The sequence below is a fragment of the Chenopodium album genome, chromosome 24 (assembly GCF_948465745.1).
Source record: "Chenopodium album chromosome 24, dcCheAlbu1.1, whole genome shotgun sequence".
Lineage (NCBI taxonomy): Eukaryota > Viridiplantae > Streptophyta > Magnoliopsida > Caryophyllales > Amaranthaceae > Chenopodium > Chenopodium album.
This window is the reverse complement of record NC_137857.1, coordinates 15,807,816-15,828,537: the sequence shown is the minus strand read 5'-3', so window position 1 is coordinate 15,828,537 and position 20,722 is coordinate 15,807,816. Positions and strand designations below refer to the sequence as shown.

Here is a 20,722-nt window from a genome sequence, read left to right as displayed (position 1 = left end):
AATTAAAATTTTGAACATATGAGTAATAATTTAGAACATTTGTGTGAGTAATAAGTTTAGAACATCTGATTTAAGAATTAGAACAAGTGATTAAATATTTATAAAATTTGCTTTATGAAATTTTAAACATACTAGTAAAATTTAGAACATCTAATTTAAGATTATGAACATGTGAATAAAAATTTAGAACATCTGATTTAAGATTATAAACATGTGAATAAAAATTTAGAACAAACTAATATAGAATATAGAAAGTGTGAGTAAAGTATTTAGAACATACGAGTAAAAAAATAGAACATATGCTTTGAAATCTAGAACATATAATTAAAATTCTTTAAACACACGTTTTAAAATTTAGAACATATAAATAAAATTTTGGAACAAGTTATTTAAAATTTATGACATCAAACTTAACTAATTTATGGTTTAGAACATGTGAGCACTAATTAGAAAATTTGATTTAATTTAGAACACCTAGGAAAAAGTTTAGAACATCAGATTCAAAATTAAGAACATATGAGTAAAAATTTAGAACATAAAGAGTGTTCTCACATAAGAAAAATTCTCACATAAGAAAAATTCTCATGAGAGCCTTCCCCTATATATATATATATATACACACACACACCCCAGAAAATACTGCTAGTTAGTTCATTCCTGACTGATTAAATTCATCTTGTAAAAGAATCTCATAAATGTCTGTTCGTAGATTGAGCTCTTTATCTCGCATCACCTCTTGGAGATCCAATAGCTCTTTAGCAGAAACAATGTTATGTAGTTTCTGGAAGCCATCAAGCCAGAGCATCTTCGACCTGAAAGAGTACAAGGGAGAGAATTTATATGCCAAGAGCAAAGCAGCAGCTGATGTGTGAACATTTAAATTGAAGAACAAGCAAATTTTCAGACAAGTAGACAGTAAAAACAAATAGCACCTACAAGCAGAAAATTGCTAACTCCGCCAGTGGGTTTCCGCTGCCAGTCCCAAGCCTGGATAAAGGAGGAGGGTTACGGTAGGCCAGTGACAGCCAGTGTAAAACTTTGTCACGTCCCTTGGCATGAGCCACAATGATTGAGAGTAGTACTAGGATGGGTGACCTCCTGGCAAGTCCTCATGTTGGTTCATCTAGCCGACCCCACTAATGGGATTAAGGCGTTCAAGGCGAAGAAGAAGAAGAAGCAGAAAAATGCTGACTGATATCTTATAGTTTCTTGAAAATTAATACGTCGGCTCTGTAATCACAAGCCAATTTTAGAATGTTATAGCTCTTAAACCTGAGATATTTAATACTATGTAGTCCGTACTTTTTATTCAATTTTAGCAACAGTTTGACTAAGAGAGTTTTTTGACAAGTTGCAACTAAAGGGAACTGCTACATGGGGTTTCCAGATCTGATATATGAAGCTTCTCATTTCTCCTATTCTCCTGATCTAAAAACCTTTAGGACTTTGAAAATCTCGATCGCCTAAGGGCAAGTTTCGATTACAGGTAACATATTAACAGGGAATGAAGAAAAAAAAAAAGAGAGAATGATGATGATTTTAGGCGGTGGTCTAAGTGATTATATTAACAATTGAATCAAGGAGGGAGGGAAAGGGGGGCTATCACCCTCAGCTTGGGTAGTACACTATCCTGGTGCAGTGGTAGGTAATTAATATCTGCAAGATGGGAATAATTCCCTCATTCTTTCCTTCTGTAAAATCACTACATGACCACCTTCATCCACCTCCTGTATTTTCTTTATTTTATCTAGTGGCAGTATAGTGCTGCCAGAAACTAGGGTTCAATTGGCACATCCACTTAAAATGGCTTTGGTTGTGTTGCAGGGAACTTTATAGACAACTTCCTCTTCATGGGTTTCCCAAGGAATAAGCTTTTTACAGACCTTGTAGTTGAGAATATTGGAAAAGGTTAGAAAATGCTCAAGAATACATGGGTTTTTTACAAAATATGGGCAAACAAACATTAGGTACTCTCAGTTTATTGTGTTGGAAAGGAAATAAAGGTCTTCCAGAACTCAATGCATAAGTACTTGACCCAATGTATAAAAAAGCTCAAGGCGCACTGAGGCGAGAGGGGTTATGCTGTGCCTAGGCGCGTCAGTGCGCCTCATTGAAGTAAGCCGCAGTATATAGGCAGTTAAAAAAATTCGGCTGAAGTTTGCCTCATGTGCGCCTCGGGTGCGCCTTAGGTGCGCCTTGTGCGCCTCAGGCGCTTTTTGTGCGCCTAACCCAAAACACCTCGCCTAGACCTGATTAAGCGCTCATCCCTGATCGCCTTGTGCCTCAGCACTTTTTCAAACACTGACTTGACCTGGGGGCATGTATTGCATTTGGTATCAATTTTGCTAACGTTTCAGGGCATTGATTTGGCCGATAAGATTAGGTTTTGGCAAAATGCAGAGTTTTGACACTACTTGAAAATTCCCATATAACCAGAATTGATTTCTTTAAGAAGGTCTGACATGACTTGGTTGGAAAATCTGGTCTTTTTAAATTTATCTCTTATTTGATTAAAATTTGACACTACATGTAAGCTAAGTAAAAGAAAAAACATAATCAAGTGGAGACTTGTTAGATTTTTGTTAGCATATATCTTTCATATATTATAACATTATCTAAATGAAGTTCCAAATAACTGTTAATAAGCAAACACAAATTAGAAAACCTGGTGGACTGATACTAATAAGTATCCGAATTCCGAAATAGGTTAAAGGAAAAATAGCCCTAATCATCAAGTTACTTAAACTTCTTATATTATTTCAGTTTGTTAGGTACCCTAAGATCATTTCCATTGTATCCCAATCACCCACTTTCCTTGAATAGAAAGCAGGCGACTGGGGCAGTACTGAAGAGTAAGCCTGGGGAAGGGGGCACTCACTAAATTTTCATAGTCTGAACTCACAGCAGGAAGTCATTTGTTCATAAGTTCATTTGGGGTCACTCATTAGCTTAAGCACACAAGTAAAAAATTAAAATCGTACTACAATGTTATATAGCAGTTTAAGTAACCCAGAAGGCAAAGATTTTTCAGTTCTTTATTTCTGTAAAAATTATTTTTCACAGCATGTGTTTTAATGCATAGCAAACAATCCAAAGTTAAAGACCAAGGATCACAAAAGCAGTTCATCAGCAACTTATATATCCTATAAATGTATTGGAGAGGCAGCATTTTAGCAGCATGAACATTTACTTTCAATGTGAGAAACACCAATTTAAAATAAAAAAAAATAAATCAGGTGATTATGTACTGACAGAAAACTGTGCAAAATCTTTAAATATTCTCTTACCATGGACATGCATGGATAGCTCGAAAGAAAACTCTTCTTGCAGCAGGAAAGTTACTGATATAGATCTCATATGAGATGTAGCAGCGCCAAAGTACAACAGATGAACGTAGCCTATCATTTTCCAATGCCCTTTCAAACAATCCATGGATTCTGTGCCGAGGAGCCCCTCTATTCAGTTCATATGACAGAGAAAATAGCCAGAGGATAACTGATGGTTTTCTGTGAACATAACAAAATTCACATAAATAAGCACACACCCCCAGAAAAAAACACAATTGAGCTGCTAGCAAAGCATGCATGTAATGACATAGTTGGAGAAGTAAAAAAATGAAAGAAAAAAAAAAACAGTATTGAAGCTCAAGATCAATGGTAAAGTGCAGGAGAGATATAAGCAATAATGCATGCACTTTAATTTAAAGCAGAAGATCTCTCTCCATCCAAAATCCAGCACCGACCTTTCTTTCTTACATACACCAGTTACCACTGGTCACCACAGTACTCACTTGCAACGAAAAGCCTTCAATCTCTCATTTTATAAAAATTTAATGACGGAGCCAAGTTCAAGATTAAAGTAATATTCTTTCTAAGAATCAAATACATATTTTAGACCCATATTATCATTCTTCTACAGTTCTACTACCTCCGTTTCATATTTATTTGCAACGATTTGACATAAAGTAGAGTGGAAAAATGTCTAATCGTTGCATAGTAATATAAAAATTCACCATCCAGGAGGGTTTCCATCTGCATGTGTTGGACCAGTCAACATAAAAAATTGAATACATCCAGATATCTGAAAAATAACCAAAGCAATTGGTGTTTTAGCCTCAGAAGAAAAAAAAAAAAAAAAAAAAAAATCCTAAGTTACTAACTTGATAAAAAAATACAGATTTAAATAATAACATACTAAACTAATTTTTTCTCTCTTAAAAAAATCGATTCTGGTTATATGGGAATTTTCAAGTACTGCCTTTTCCAGCATTCAAAAAAATTCTCCAATTTTAAAAAATGTCCTCAAAATTTTAACAGGGCAGTAGTAGTGAGTGTCAATGATTGCAATCTTCTACCCATAGATAGTGATCAGAACTTGAAACAGAACTTGCTGATTTCAATGAGATGATTTAACTAACAAGGTGGGACAAGAAAACCATGTGGGTAGAAGATTGTTAATACTCCCTCCGTCTCATAATACAATGCCTCTTTTCCTTTTTGGGTTAACCAAAATACACTGCCTCTTTCTATTTAAAGGTGGTATCTTTTGACATTATTACCCTATTTTTGATGAGTTGTCCTCTTTTTTTCTTTTCTTTTTCGTACTTTAAAACATCAATTTCCAACACTTTATCAAACCATCTCTTCAATTATTCCCAACTACTACTTCTTTTTCTCAATCTCTCTCTAGTCTCTAACCCACATGCACATATGTACTTCTAATCATTAGTTTTAAGAAATTTACAACTTTCTTAATTCCCGCGTTAAACCCAAAGAGGCATTGTATTATAAGACGGAGGGTGTCAGAAATTCTTATAGATCTAGAAAATTTTCATCGTCTAACTTTTATTGCTTTGTGTCTACTCTCATATGTGATAAACATCTTGAATTGTGCCTTCAGACTTTTCTCCGTAGCAACAGCTGCACTAATAGCAAGGACAATAATATCAGTAGCAACATTGGCTTCTGTTAACTTTTATTCTTCTCTTGTTTCAACAAGCCTATGCTTCATTTAACTCTACTGTAGTGCATAGCCTCATTCATCAGCTCTATACTGCTTACATTTCATCTTTAAGTTCTATATGCATGTTAATCATGGTTGGTATCTATGGAACGCCTCCACTATTTTAATCACTACTTCCGTTCTTCTACCTATATGGAAAAAGTAAAAATAAAATAAAATAAAATAAAAAGTGATACCTTGGAAAGGAATACCAAATTAAGCTTACTAATTCAAGAGAAGCAGAAACCTTAAACTTCCAGACAATCTCAGAATCTCCTAACTTATTGATGGGGATATGGACAAACTTAGGAGATTATCAGCTTAAACAGGAAATAAACAAGGAGTAAAAAGATGCATAACAGAGATGAGCAGTAGAAAACTGTTGCAGCGAACTAACGGACTGGAGATAGCAAAATATAGTACTCCCTCCGTCCCTATTTAGTTGACACATTTTGACCAGCACAAAGTTTTAGGCATTTTTATTGACATTAGTGTTTTTATTATGTAAAAGTTGGTAGTGGGGTAATTTTTATTGTAGTTAGTAGGGTGTTAGGAATATTACTTTTGTTGATGGGAGTAGGGAGTTGAACTTTTAATTGTTTAATAAAAGTAGGGTTAAAAAAAGTGGGACCCATGACAAGTGAGAGAAAATATAAAAATTAGTGGGAGCATTTATTTTAAGGAAAAAAAAAAAAAAGTAGAACTGTGTCAAATAAATAGGGCCAGCCCTATAAGGAAAGTATGCCAGCAAAATAGGGAAGAGGGAGTAGTTCATTCCTCAATAGATTTTTCAACCTCTGAATTGGGGTTACTATTAATCTGATTTTCTCCAACTGATTGAGCTGTATTGCCTCTATTTTGTCTTAAAATACTGCCCAAGGTTGGAATTGAGAAAAGGATGACAAAATGTTGGCTATTCTAAAAGTGATGAAGGATGATAACTCATAGGATTACTCTATGGCCATTATAACTCATAGGATTACTCTATGGCCATGATAACTCATAGGATTACTCTATGGCCATGATAACTCTTCCATCCCCAATGAGGGTGAATAAATAACATTTAATCCTAAAAATTGCCTATTCTGGTATTGACTACACTCTTAAACTAAGCTGATATAGAAGATTCCATATTAAAATTCATAGTCCAATTCATTCAAGAGTATAAAAAATTAGCAAACCAGTGGGAGTGTTCATGGTAAAAATACTGCCTCTATTGCTAAAAGTTTTAAACACTTTACCTTTTCATGTATGCCAATGAAAAACTTTGACCATTAATTTTTATTTGTTTATAAAACTAACAAAGTTGGTATTCCAAACATTCTAATTGAGACGAATCTATCAAAACCCCCACAAGAACATATATTTTTTTCCATGCGTTTATATATACGTCTTTCTTGATCACATCAGTTCTTTTGCTCTCTTTACATTCCTATCCTCTCTTGCATGTTTATCCTAGTACCCACTTTATGAGAGCAACTTTTATTAATATCTTACATTCTGCCAACCGATGCAAACAAACACACAAAAAAAAATAAAAATAAATAAATAAATAAATAAAAAGAAGTGTTGCAGAGAATAATAAAGAGTATCAAATTGATTTATAGGGTATATTACACGCAATATGCATGGACTTAGAAAGTAAACTAAACTCTCACCAAAATTAACTTACTTTTGGAAGAGGTCATCAAAGATCCGTCGAAGCTTATTGGGCACAGTGTAAAGATGACCAAGATGCATTAGGCAACATAAAAGTTCTGGGTTAAAGGGATAGACTTGCAGTCCTACTGACACAGACTGCAATACTTTTGATGAAGTTGCTTGCCGATGATGCTTTAGAAGCATTTTAATTTGAAAATTGAGCAAACATTCAAGTTTGTTGCTTTGTTTCTTTCTTTCTGCAGCAAAAATTATGGAGACAATAGATGAAAACAATTCATATGTAGCAAAACAATGCAACCAATGGGCATGCGATACAAATTAGTCAAATTCATAAATTCAAATTCTAACATAAAATCATCCAATTGGATATACATCAACCATCTACCATATAATCATACATAGCAAACCAGTACATCGAATGGGCCATGCAGGACTCATAACGTCAGTGTGAATAAAAGGAGCTCAATAACTTAAGTATTTACAAATAATACAAGTCAAAATTGCACATGCATTAACAATAAAAACACCAACACTAATCTCATCAGTAGGCAACTGCTAAAGTCGCAGGATGACCTCCTGATCACAAGGATAGAAAGTGTCGCTCTCTGGTTCTCAATGGTGTCCTATCAGATAGAGACAAGAGACATGTTATTGAGCTTTCTTGCATGATTTGCTCATAGCAAATTGAGTGCAAAATTTTAGGAGGCAGCTTATATCACCTCTCTACTTCATGCAATGGGCCCAACTGGAATGCTAAGTAAAGAAAGACAACCTGTAATTGTGAATAGTTTACAGACTTTAAAAAGACTGAGAGATGAAGTATGTCTCATGATACTTAATTTAAAAATTATAACTAGGATCATCTTTATCCACAAGTTGTATAGATTCCTTGCACAAATATCGATAATAAACTCGCATCCATATCACATAATTACATCTGAAACCAGTTAGGTCTCAGGTAGGATGAAAGCTTTTGCATAGATTGCAGCTGCAGATAATTCAAGACCAACAATAGAATATACTCCCTCCATCTCAAAAATAGTTTGCTCAATTTTCTTTATTAGTCACAGATTAGTTTGCCCATTTCTATAAATGGCAATGGCCCGCTATTTTTTAATTACCTTTTTCCTTTCCACTAGTTAAAGTTAGGGTCCCACAGCCTTGCGTATTTAACAAAAATCTATACTCACCCATCATATCTTATTTATTATCAGAACAATTGATGAATAAACATCAATTAATCTCCTAAAACTATGTGACATGATAAGTGAGCAAACTAGTCAAGGACTTAGAGAGTAGATCGCAGATAAAGTTCCATGAGTAAAAGTAAATTACACACAAAATATTGTTATTTCCAACATAGGACTTGAGGCCGGTAAAAATATGCAAGATTTCTCCATATACACTCAGAGAGCACTAAGGAAAATAAGTTTCTTTGGGAGGGGGAAAAGGTGGGATGAATACATTCCTAACAATACACATGCCATGCCACAAAGGCATTTTCTCTAACTTAAATTGCAGTCACTCACCAACCACCATGCATAACTTCCTTTTAACACCCAGGATGCCACACTTGTTTATTTTTTACTACAGCTACAGGTGATCATTCCAACAATAACAGTAGAAATTTGCCAAGTATGCTTGAGGTGCAAGGAAAAGGTATTCGTCCTATCTTTCCATGAACATGAACCATAATCAAAGGATAATTTGATAGCATTAAAAAAAATTTCATTATTTTCATATCAATTTCCCCCACTGTAATTGAACTACAATATAAAAGCATGATAAAATGAATAAAAAAATTGTTAAAAAAATATATTATTAAATAAGGCATTTTGTTTTTCATAGTTAATCACTCTTCAAGAGAAGATTCCTGATATCAAACTAACCTAGAATTGTTTATTGACAAGCACATACAAAAATCAGGTTAAAGACTCTAGATGTTAATTAAAGAAATTATCAACCACCTTAGAGCAACAGAGAAAAATGAAGAATCAGTACCAGGAAGCACCATGGAAAGAGCATCAGAGATGACTGCAACTCCTGCTGCCCAGCCAGCAGTCAGCTCTTCAAATAATGCAGCTGAACAGATGAGAGCAATAGAACCCTCATCTATAACATGCTTTGCCCACGATGCCCTTATAGTATTTAGGCGTTCTTTATAACCCTGGTGTGCCCTGAGCAATTGTGTGCTTGACGGTCGACTTTTATATGAAGCATAAGCCACACCACTTCCTAAGCATGATAATATGTGCAGAGCACGTTGTGTAGATTCTGATTCACCACTAAATTCATCAGCAAGTTCCATCTCTGAGTACCATAGGTAAAGCAAGGGAGCATCAATTGACTGAGTTTCCTGCTCAAACAAAATTGACAGTAGAGTGATACTGCTTTAGTTCAGGTTTACCTTTTTTTTTTTTTAAGACACTTGGTTTAACACTAGCACAACCCAACCGGTAAGATAATTATTTAAAATTTCAGGATACTAAAAGGCATGCTCTAGTTCCAACTTCCAAGAAGAAGAGTTGCTAGCAGCTATAGCACTCACATATATAGATATAGGTACTGAAACGAGCACACAAAAGAATACGTCTAACATCAATTCACAAAAAAACTAGGGAAGTGGGGAAAAAATTACAAGAAATAATAATTATAAAAGATAAATATTGCAGAAAAAAGCACTCCCTTTATCACAAATTAGTTTTAACACTTTCCTTTCTCATATGCCCCAAATTAACTTTTACACTTCTATCTCGGGAAAGACCCAACTATTATTTTCATAACTCTCTCTCCACAACCAAGGCATTAGGGCCCACACTCTCACATTAAAACTATCATATTATCTCCTATTAAATCTACTTTTTCAATGAAAATATACCACTTCACCTCCTTTGCGTGCACTTTTTCAATAATATAACAAATGATAACCAAAGAGATTATCACCTATAGCTATGTGTCCTAATAAGTGATAAACATAATCTAAGAATGGAGTAGTAGTCCCTTCGTCCACCGCAACTAGTCATGTAAAATAACAAAATTCACGATCAAATATTATGATGTTCCCCACTTTTTTCATTCACTCTCAATCAACCACTACTTAGAATTGTGCCTTTATAAAAGAAATCTTACATAAATATTTAAATTTTTTACAAATATTTTGGAATATCTTCAAAAGAACATGTTTTTACAACTAATCATGGACAAAAATATGAAGTTCACAAAATGTCAAAAACCACAAGATGATGTATAATTTCCCAATTTTCATCCCAACCATTTCGCAACACATGATATTGCATATTTTAGTACAATTCTAGCTGAACTAGCCTCTTTTCTAATTAATAAATAGAATCACTGAGAAAGCCTTAGGATCTCCTCAACCCCCCCCCCCCCCCCCCGGCTCCTTTTCCCATCTAACTCATCGCAGGGTAGTTCAAAGATTATAGCCATGATCTTTTTTGAGAGCAATAGGTCCAATAGTCTAACACAAAAGCCACAAGCAGTAAAAGGCATAAGCATAATTGTTTTCTACTAGGACACAAACACAAGAAAAAGTAAAGTACTAGCATACCAAGGGCAGCCCACTGATAGATGACAACGCCATATCAAACACCCTCCTTGCATGATCTATATTTCCATAAGCAGCCTCCCTCCGAGCATAAACTCCGCATAATAATACATCCTAACAAATAGATACAAATCTACACCGTTAACGTTTATTAATAAATAAACATAAATGGTCCTTCACTTTTCATTTTAGTAGCTTATGTTGAAAAAGTTAAAAGATTTTAACAATGGTTTTCAACATGTACTTTTCTCTACAATGTGAAACGGGGGATATGATAATAACATGAAGTTATATATAAACCAGATATACCTGTCGATCACTTTTTAGAAGGTGCTTTGCCAAAGCCCGAGAAGGCATAGTTGAACACTGCGATGAATTGATTGCAACAGCAGTTTGCTCTTCAGCGATAAGAATAGCCTCTTCTATCTTGTAATTTCGAGGGAAAACTTTTAAGCATAATAGAGCAGCATTGCGCAAAAACCTCATGATCTCTGCCCTTTCAACAGCCTCTGAACGATTCAACAGAGATTCCATATTGAGAGCACTTGGATCACTTTCCAATATTTTAGTACCATTTACCCTTCCTAGATATTGTAGAATAGAGCTTGGCAGTGTTTCTAGACTCAGTATTTTCTCATTCCAATATGAAGAATTCGTACAAAACCTGCAAGATTTGGGCAGTAAGTGAGAAACAAGGACATAGGATTACCATATTGCACAAACATTTCATGTATCACCAACACAGAAATTTATGTAGTAATTCACATTAACTAAGGCAATACCCACCCCATGCTTCATTTTAAAATTAATATATGAAAAGAATTAATTGGGTGACTACATTTAACTTTGACTCGAATTTCAATTTGGGCCTTAATAAACTAAGGGCTCGTTTGGTTAACATAGGAATTAAATTCATATGGTAATTTGTATTTCACAGGAATTTATTTCCTTCATACCATTCCTAGGGAATGACCTTAAGTTGTTTGGTTCTCATAAAGGAATTTGTAGTTTATGGGAATTTTGAGTGTCCAAGGGGGAGGTAAGTAATTAACTTCCCATGTTTTGTGGGAAGTCATAATTCCCATGAATTTCCAATTCCCCTAGTTTCACTTTTTGTTGTTAACCACACGACTCCCCCATTTGCAAATTCCCATAAATTTGTCATTTCCTACATTTTTTAAGGTTAACCAAACCAACACCTAAATCAGTCTATTAGTGCAGACATCTATTGATCACTAATGCCCCATAATGCTCATGTTCACATCTCAAAGTGAGTTATTCATGAAGTCATGATGTGAAAAGTAGAGAATGATGAAAGCAAAATCCTCATGTACTGAACAACCTATTAGTATTAGTGTATTGCTCCCTGCATCCTAAACAAAAGTCTCATTTGACCCAAAATCTTGCTCCTATATAGCTATCATTTCTTCTTTATCTATTATTTTATTCACTTTTATTTAACCAAAAACCACTATCTTCTTTCGTTTATTCACTTTATAATCAACCAAACCCACTACCTTGTTTTTTAATTCACTTTTAATCAATCAACCCCCACTATATTTTCTTCTTAGAAACATGTGCATAAGACAAATGAAACATAACTCACTTTTAATCAACCAAAGCCCACTACTTTCTCTATTCATTCACTTTATAACTAACCAAACCCAATACCGTATTTTTTTTATTCACTATTAATCAATCAAACTCCACTATATTATCTTCTTAAAAAACTGAAAAACATGTGCAAAAGGCATATGAGACTTATTTGGGACATGAGGAGTATCATAGGTAGTATTCGTAGAAGCCACACAGAAGGAGAGCCAGAAAGTAAAGAAAAATTTGCAAACCTGCTCAGTGAAGGAAAAAGAACATAGATCTAAGAAAAAAAAATAGAAAACTGTGTCCAAGAGCATGAAAAATGAGATCCAAGTTTACAAATTCTTACAAACAAAAATCTGTATACTTGCTAATAATACAATTTCATAATCATGCTCTTCAAAATTATTATGAATTACTCCATTGGTCCCTTGATATTTCTTATGGTTACCTACTTGGGATATGTTACAATAAATTTTTCCTTTCCTCTCTCAATCACACATCCAGCCCAATATGTCTCCATCTCCACACTTTCTCTTACTTTTTCTCTGTTCATCCAAAACAAAATTGTTTATTCAATTTAACTGTCCTTAACATTGCACCAATCTCCAAATTTGATAAAAAATTAAAAGAGAAAAATTATACAGCTAAACAAAAGCAGGCCCAATTACAATAGGTCCCCACTCTCTAATTTCATTTAAGTATGTGCATTTCTCGATGATTTGAGAGAGAGAGAGAGAGAGAGAGAGAGAGTAATGAGTTGATGAAATTTCAGATTACGCCAGGAACAGAAAGACAGATAACAGGAACGAAATTAACCTTTTAAGATAGTTGCGTTCCCTCCCTAGCCTTCCCTATGATTTAAGGGTTTACCATACCCATATTTGTATCTCAATTTGAGTGCTAGCTCATTGTACACAAACAAATACATGTTGCATAACTTGGCCACTTCCTATGACTCCAGGTATGATTTACCAACATCCAATAGTTACAGCAAATTTTAATCCATGACTCCTGCTTTCTATTGTCACTCTATTATGGCATTGTGCGCCTTACAAATTCCACAAATATTCCTTATACAGCGTAAACCTTGCAAATCGTATCTCAAATATCATCTTGCTTTTAAATCCTTAAAATCTCTGACATATTCAAAATTTTTACAGAAATAATAATCAAAATTAGCTATCATCCAACTATCAATTTTCAGGAAGTTAGTTTTTCACAGGAGTCCCAACCAAAAGGACAACAGATACATGGACAATTGTAAGCAAAGAAATGGAAATAGAAGTACCTTACATATCCCTTCATAGAGAGAGACAGACAGAGAGAGAGAACAGAAATTTATAAGTGGAGAATCTGGTAATGATATGAAATCACATAAATTCATGATACAGCTGTGTTCTGGCTGAGAGATAGAGAAAAGAGGTGAACTGCAAGAGAGAGATGACACCGAAATAAAGTGAAAGGAAAGAGAGAATGCTTCAAGGGGACAGTCCAAATCACATTCTCCTTCAGTTCTCTGCTACATTTCATGCACATGGAACTCACTTACATTTCATTTCAAGATGATGCAAAAATGTTTCACATGCCAACCTTCTGTCAAAGACATCAAAACACAGGCCTGCAACGTTTATGCACTTCATAGTCTTGTACTCAGCTACATATCCAACTTACTTGTCTTACAAGGATTTTTAAAATTGTTTCCATCTTACTTTGGATCATAAATAAATAACAATTAAAAATTAAAAAAAAAAAAAAAAAAAAACCCAAATACTCGCCCAAAAAAAAAGGCAGACTTAAAGAGAATGAACTAAATGTAAAATATTGGATTCAAAAGCCAATCCTATTTCAAATAATGATGAATAATTAAATGGAAAAAAAATCAACAAAAAGCAAGACATGATTATATAAAGAATGAGCTGCCCACCAATACTAACCAATGAGATATCTCCCCACCAACGAAATCGATGAACTGCAAAACAAGAGATAACTGAGCATCGGCAGAAGTTAATGAGAAAAGATAATCGCTAACATCCTCAAACAAGATGACTCTAGAAAGTTGTTCCTGCTCTTCCTCGATCACCTCCTTGCAATTAGAATCCCCTGCATTGTTGGTTAAAATAATATAAAATCACTATGTGAATTGAGTGTAAACATGCAGCAAAAAGTTAATTCATGGAGAACAGCACAGAAAACAATCATAGTTCTTTTGTTTTTTAATTACATATCTGAGAATCGGGATATGTAGTACTAAGAAAATAAGATGAAATTTTTAATGCAATATATGGAAAAAGGTTTGAGACTTTTGATAATAACATTAATAATAGCAATAACGAAAGTGAATTTAATAACAATAATAATATACTCCCTCCATTCAATTCCAAGCTCAAATTTAACGAAAGTTACTCAACTTATTAAAATTTAAATTAATGCTCCTAGTCTTTGGAGTCCATGTTCACGTTCGGCAAACAAGGAATGTTGTTGACAATTTACACTAGCTTCAATAACTTCATATTAGTTTGAAAATCAATATCATTGGAGAAAAAAAAAAAAAAAAAGTTGTGAAGTTAATCAATTACATTGTTCACCTAAAAACTTAAGTTATGAATATTAACTTATGATATATTCTAAAGAAGTTGAGTTCATATTCTGAAACTTAAGTCTCTTGTTATATAAATGGTTGTATATGTTCTAAAATTACTTACACTTTTCCTGTCTAATCTGGGCAAGATAGCTCAAACAGACAAAATAGAGTACCATATTCCCAAGCTCATATTGAGTCCAATTGATCCATAAAATACAAGAGTGAATGGGAGTGGAGTTATAAGGGTCAATCCATGTCTACCCAAGGTCAAGTGAATGCATGTTCCAAGGTCATGCCTTCTTCAAAATCTCTAAAATGTAGACAACCACTGTAAACAGTGATTTTCTTACACTTTTTCAGCCATTTCATAAATTAAAGACATGTCAAGAAAAATCAATGCAGATTAATAAATTTTCTCTTTCACTTAATTCATTAATTGGACCTGGCAGAAAACATAAACCAGACTAAAATACAAATGCATCGCCCCACGATTCCACAGCAGCAGCAATGCCAACCACCAGCATGATAAAATCTGGTAGCCTTATTTCTTTACTTAAGACAAGGGAAAAGAAAAAGGCAACAGAGGAATTATGCAACGACAACAACAAAGCCTTAGTCCCAAAATGATTTGGGGTCAGCTAACCTAAATCATCATAAAAACCCATCCGCTAAAAATGGAACAAAAAAAGAAAAGTGATAAAATGAAAGTAGATGAAATAACGAGAAAAAACATAGTGAGCAAAAAAAGAGGGCAGTGTATAGTGAAAATCCAAAAAACAAGGATTAAAAATAAAAGGGCTAAGATTTCCACCCTCTGCAAGTGAAAGGCACAAATAGAAATTTAGCAATAGAAAAGCTTAGTACCGGAGTTTGAACGAACTGGCATCCATTGATCATGGTCTCTTAATAATTCCTCTTGTGACCACCTGACCCACGTTTTTGTGTCATGAACCTCCCTGTTGGCTTCAGTATCGACATCAATCCCCAATATTCTCAGCAAAGAAGTATCATCGTCTTCTTGATTTGCATCCATGTCATCCTTTGGTTCTTCCACCTCCTCCACAGCCATATCAGTATTGACATCTTCTAAATTAGGCGAATTCTCCTTAGCTTTGGATGGTGGGACAAACCAACCACTCCAACCAGCTTGCTTATCTTCCTTAGCAGAGGTTTCTCGCAAGAGCTTCTGTCTGGTTTCCTCTTCATTCTCCAGCCAGGTGCACCAACCAAGGGCACCATCTTCTCCAACTCTTGCACCATTACTAGTCCAGAAGTGCTCAAACAATCTTTTTTTACTCTGCTCTGTGAGCTGTAAAGGAGGATAAAACAAACTATATTCTATTTCAGCCTGCAATAAAGCAATGGCCAACTCATGATAACCTGCTTGCCACTCAAACCGGCACAGACTAAGAAATATATCGACAATGCCCAATTCAAGGTCAGTATCCACAGTCTCTGAAGAAGACAGATCCGCAGTTGGACAAACCTGCACTTACCATATACAAATAAAGCATTTAAACAAGACAGCGAGCCTTCTAATGCCCATGAAATTCACACATAAATCAAATAGAGACAGATATCACATAGAGGTGCATTAATGACAGCAATCAGAGCCTTCATCTCCATAAGAAACAAAATAAAAAAGATAGCTAATGCACTATAGTAAACATTAACAATACGCCTTAAAAGTCAGCGCCCATATTTAATGTAATGAACAGGCCACAGAGACAGCAATATATGGTGGTGCTTCCAAATTTCAGGGTGGGACCTAGGTTTAAACCCTACACCTTACTCCTCCCTCGAGGGCCTTAAGACAAGGTGCTCATAAGTTTACAATGTAATACATGCTCACATAGGACAAATGGAAAACTAAAAGAATAGTTTAAAGAGAGTGGGCATCTGAATTTTCTGTAGAAGGTGAATGATAACTGCAACGACAAGATAAATAACAGTACAGTACAGCATAAGCTAAGAGAGAACCACTAAGGCACTAATGCAATTCCTATTTAGAATATAATCCAAAACATATTACTCCATTTCATCACATCACAGTAATATAAAACTGTAAAAACGCGTAAATGTTTTGCAACAGTGTCCCCTAAAAGAAATGTAGGCATACAATTCACAATTTAATCATTACGAATACGGAGCTCAACAGGACAAAAACATACCAACAGGTGTTGGCTTACTGGTAAGGAAGGGTTCAATCTCCACTAGGGGCAGTTTGAGGGTGTAGCTTTCAACTGAGAGGTTCTAAACCGGTAGGGAAAGTCTTTTTACCTCCCCCCCTTCCCTCCCCAAAAAATATTAAATACTTATACTCCATAACCATTTGTTGATAGTAAAAATCTATTAACACCCAACATAGATCTCATTGCTGGTATTTGAGGTACAATTGATGAATTGCTTGATTATAATAGATTCAGAGAAAGGGAAACCAAAGAAAAAATTATATAGCATGAAGAGAAAATAATAACATTTGCCAATTCACAAGAGCAAATAAACTAGAAAATTAGAGTCAATGCTACACCCATAGATGCAAATCATGGAAAACACAAGCATAAAGTGGACGTAAGAACCTGCCTATGCCTCTTCCTGTTCCTGGATGCAGCGCAAAGAGCTTGGATTGCATAAGCATACATCTTCCGAATCTCAGATACTTTAAAAGTGGAGAAGTCTCCCTGAATAGCCCATAAAAACTCTCTCCACAACTTGTAGCTTCCAGAATGTTGCATCAGAACCTTCTCCCATCGACCAATTAAAACATCGGCACTATCTCTTTTCTGATAAGCTTTTAGAAGGTAAAGCAACAAATCTTCATCTTCTGGGTTCAACTCAACTGCCTTCTCTAATATACTGATTTTCTTCTCAAATGTCTGTAAACGTGCTCCTTTTTGTGGTTGCTTACTTGCTATTTTGTCTTGGAAGTCAGCAAAATCCAGCCATACTTTTACATTATGGGGGTGCTCCCTAGTCATTTTATTGAATTCTCTTGTTTTCCGCAACACCTCATCTTCCCATGACTCCACAATCACAGAAGCACTGGAATGTAAGCTATCATCATCATCTTCATCCAAAAATGGAATAAAATCATCACATGTCACATTAATATGCTTCGCGGGAGCAACAATTCGAATGCGCTTAAAATTCCTATGTTGTTCAAAGACCGAATGCTTAGCAGACCAATAACGGCCACTAGATTTCAGTTTCGAATCTAATCCATCAGCATCAAGCTCCCCTCTGGTAAGAAAACCCCAATCACTCGGTTGAGAATGCCGTTTGAAATCAATCATTGAAGTTTTTGTAGTATCATGAAGCTTATACTGCCCAATATCCATCCTATAGCAAGCAAAACAATACATACAAATAAGATGGCAAGTTGATGACACAGGCACAATTCTGACACTTAAGATAATATATTTCCTCTATCTGAAAATAGTAATCACACTGCCCCAAACTTCCAAACCCTTAAAATAAAGAGTTTAGCATAAATTCACTAAATACCCTTTACAAATTATGTCCTCATTCTCTCTTATAGTAAGAAATCCAACTATACTAGTATATGTCACCATAATTTCCCAATGGAAAAAGTTGAATATCAGAAAAACCTCAGTTGTTAATGTATCAGAAACTTCCAACCTTTACAAGGCTGTCTCTAAGTTGTAAGTAGTTCAGCAAAGCTGCAAACCACATCCTAGAGGCTTAGCTTGTTACATAATTATTTATTGAAAAGTTTGGTTCCTAGTTGCTCTAGATAAGAAATTGAGCTACCACAAAACACAAAAAATTGCCCACACCAAACCAAAGTGATGAGTTTGTGACCACATATTGGTCGAGTTACTGATTAATAATAGGCCGATAATTATATAAGCCATAACTTTAGAATCTCGTATTTCCATTGAAGCTCCTACTTCCGATTTATTATCAAAGATGAAATCTAACCAAATGGCAATGTTTATAGAAAATCCTATAACTTGAACTCCACCACAAATACATTCAGGTTCTGTTGTCTCTCAAAACTTCCGAAAAAGAAAGCAAATTAAAAACGTTTCTAACTCCCTCCCACAACATTCCCCTTTCAGCTACCCTCAACCCTCCCTTTGTAATTGCTGCTAAGAATAGGCAATTCAAGTCCTAAGTATAAAAGAAGGTGCATTAACTTACATGCATGCAAGGTCTGAATGGGATGATTTCTTACATTACCACATGATCATAAATTACCGTCATCAGCGGTTGCTGCAACAATCCAAAGTTGGGATTGAAGAAAAAGAACCCCCAAAGTTCGAATTATTCAGGAATAATCCAAAGTTGGGATTATTCTAACAAAATTCATCAAAGTTGGGATTATTATTTCTAATTTTCCATTGTAAAAAGGTAGGCATAAATCAAGTGTTACAACACAATTCCTAAAGCACATTACTTTTAAGGGCAAAATGAAGACGGCTGATACATGTTTGCTTCAACAAGGGGCTAAATTCAATTCTTAGTCACAAAACTGGAAGCAAGTTGGCAATTTCAGCTGCAATGGAATTCAGTTTGAATTCCAAGTTGAACTTAGAGTCTAAGATACTTTAGTTATAGAGTTCTTTAGTATCTTACACTAAGAGCTGAATGTTATACTCTTGTAATCAATGTGCTGCAATACTTTGCCATCGATTTATGAGTTTTTCATCACTAGGACTATAAAATCACCTATACAACGATTATAATCGATTTTATGTTAGTTTCTTTCCTTCCTAGCCATCAAACCAAAGTCGACTATTCCTTCCCTTCCCCAATTTTCCCATTCAATCCATCTCCAGTATATAGTTGCATACACCACCAAATAAACAAATTGCACCAAAATCATATAAAGAAGTTTACCTTAATGTAACCCAAAATTCAACCAAATATCAATATAAATCAAGCATTAAAATGCGAAGGATAAAGAATTACCTATACAAGCAATCAAAGGCCAAATTATCGCGATCGCCACGAATATCGATATAATAATCCTTAGAGGGTTTTGTACCAGAATTCTCCCAAGCACGAACACCAGATTTTCTACCACCATATGCAAACGGCTCAAATTCAGCACCTCCTCCTGTCTTTTGCTTCTTCTTCGACTTGTTGGATTTCTTCTTCTTCTCCCTCTTATTCCCCGAATAATCTCTACCATGACTATCGGATTCGGAAGATTCCAGAAGCTCAAACGAGGTTGAAGACGGCTTTGTTGATATTGGTGATGCTTGTTTAGCTAAATCTTCGTCGTCGGTGTTTTTAAAAGTTTGAAGAGCGGCGACTGTGTCGTTGATGACGGAGAGGTCGGTGGTGAAGCTAGAACTGCTTAGCCATTGGGGAGTTGTGGCGGTGGTGACGACGGTGGTGTCGGAATTTATGGGGAAGAGAGAGGTTGGGTTGATTTCTGGAGCAGATGTATTGGGTGTTGAGGTTAGTTCTTCCTCCATTGTTGCAATAGCCGAAGCTTTAACAATGACAATTATACTTCGAAAATATTTCTTCTTATATCAACAATCAAATATGAGGCCAACCTCGTGTATACTAGTTATAGTAGTGAGTAGCTTGTCTGGTGTTGCTACTTTTGTAATTGTATATTTGGGATTTTTTATAAGAAAAATTGCTTCCATTAAGCTGAACTTTGCCTCATCACTGAAATTAATCCCAACTTTCGTTTATTATCTATCACTCCCAACTTTAAGGGTATTAATTTCTATTGCATCCAACAGGTCAGCCAACCTGATGTAGCAGGTTACCTAGACACGTGTCAACACGTGATAGGTCAAAAAAAAAATTAAAAAGAAAAAAAAGAAAAAAATACAAAAATAAAAAAAAAATAACTACATGTAGACACCCATTTGTGTCTCCCCAAAACCAAACCCGGTGATGAATGTCTTTCACGTCGAACCATAATCGAATGAGGTGAAAGTGTGGAAGAGTCAAGTGTTGCGGTTTAGTTTTGTAGACATCTAAAAATGTCTCTCCAAAACCAAACCCGATGATGAACAACCTTTCACCGCCACTATTGGTCGGGTTTAGTATTTAATCCCGAGAGTGCTTAAAAATCATATTTAATTAAATTCGTATTTCTGAATAGTCCATGGATCAGTCTTGATGTTTGGTAAAAGCATAGTTTTCAATTTCAGCCCAAAACCATATTTATTTTATTGTTTTATTATTTATTTTTGGCCCAAACCTTTTATTTATTTCTTTTTAATTATTTTCTTATTTTTAGCCCAAAATTAATAAATCAGAAAATGGCCCGAAATTATCAATCGGCATTTAATTTAAAAGCTGAATGAAATTAGGGTTTAAAA

At 34.9% G+C, this 20,722-nt stretch overlaps 1 protein-coding gene across 3 annotated transcripts; it reads right to left on the bottom strand.

The window, feature by feature from the left end:
- Nucleotides 1-506: 506 nt before the first annotated feature.
- Nucleotides 507-19,899, bottom strand: LOC145612146 (uncharacterized). 3 transcript variants are annotated; one of them, XR_014106542.1, is made up of 11 exons: nt 19,344-19,899; nt 16,988-17,747; nt 15,273-15,894; nt 13,762-13,927; nt 10,538-10,892; nt 10,232-10,342; nt 8,665-9,019; nt 6,674-6,899; nt 3,288-3,506; nt 937-1,230; nt 676-812 (listed from the first exon to the last, which is right to left on the bottom strand). XR_014106542.1 is itself a non-coding variant. In XM_081667518.1 (10 exons), exons 1-10 carry the CDS (start codon nt 19,853-19,855, stop codon nt 647-649), a joined length of 3,492 nt encoding a protein of 1,163 aa, XP_081523644.1. In that variant the 5' UTR covers nt 19,856-19,899; the 3' UTR covers nt 507-646. The 3 variants fall into 3 exon arrangements, 2 of the variants coding, with proteins under 2 accessions (XP_081523644.1, XP_081523645.1); XM_081667518.1 differs by lacking the exon at nt 937-1,230 and having other exon boundaries at nt 507-812; XM_081667519.1 differs by lacking the exons at nt 676-812; nt 937-1,230; nt 3,288-3,506; nt 6,674-6,899 and adding exons at nt 6,919-7,286; nt 7,383-7,435.
- Between the last annotated feature and the right edge of the window lie 823 nt (nt 19,900-20,722).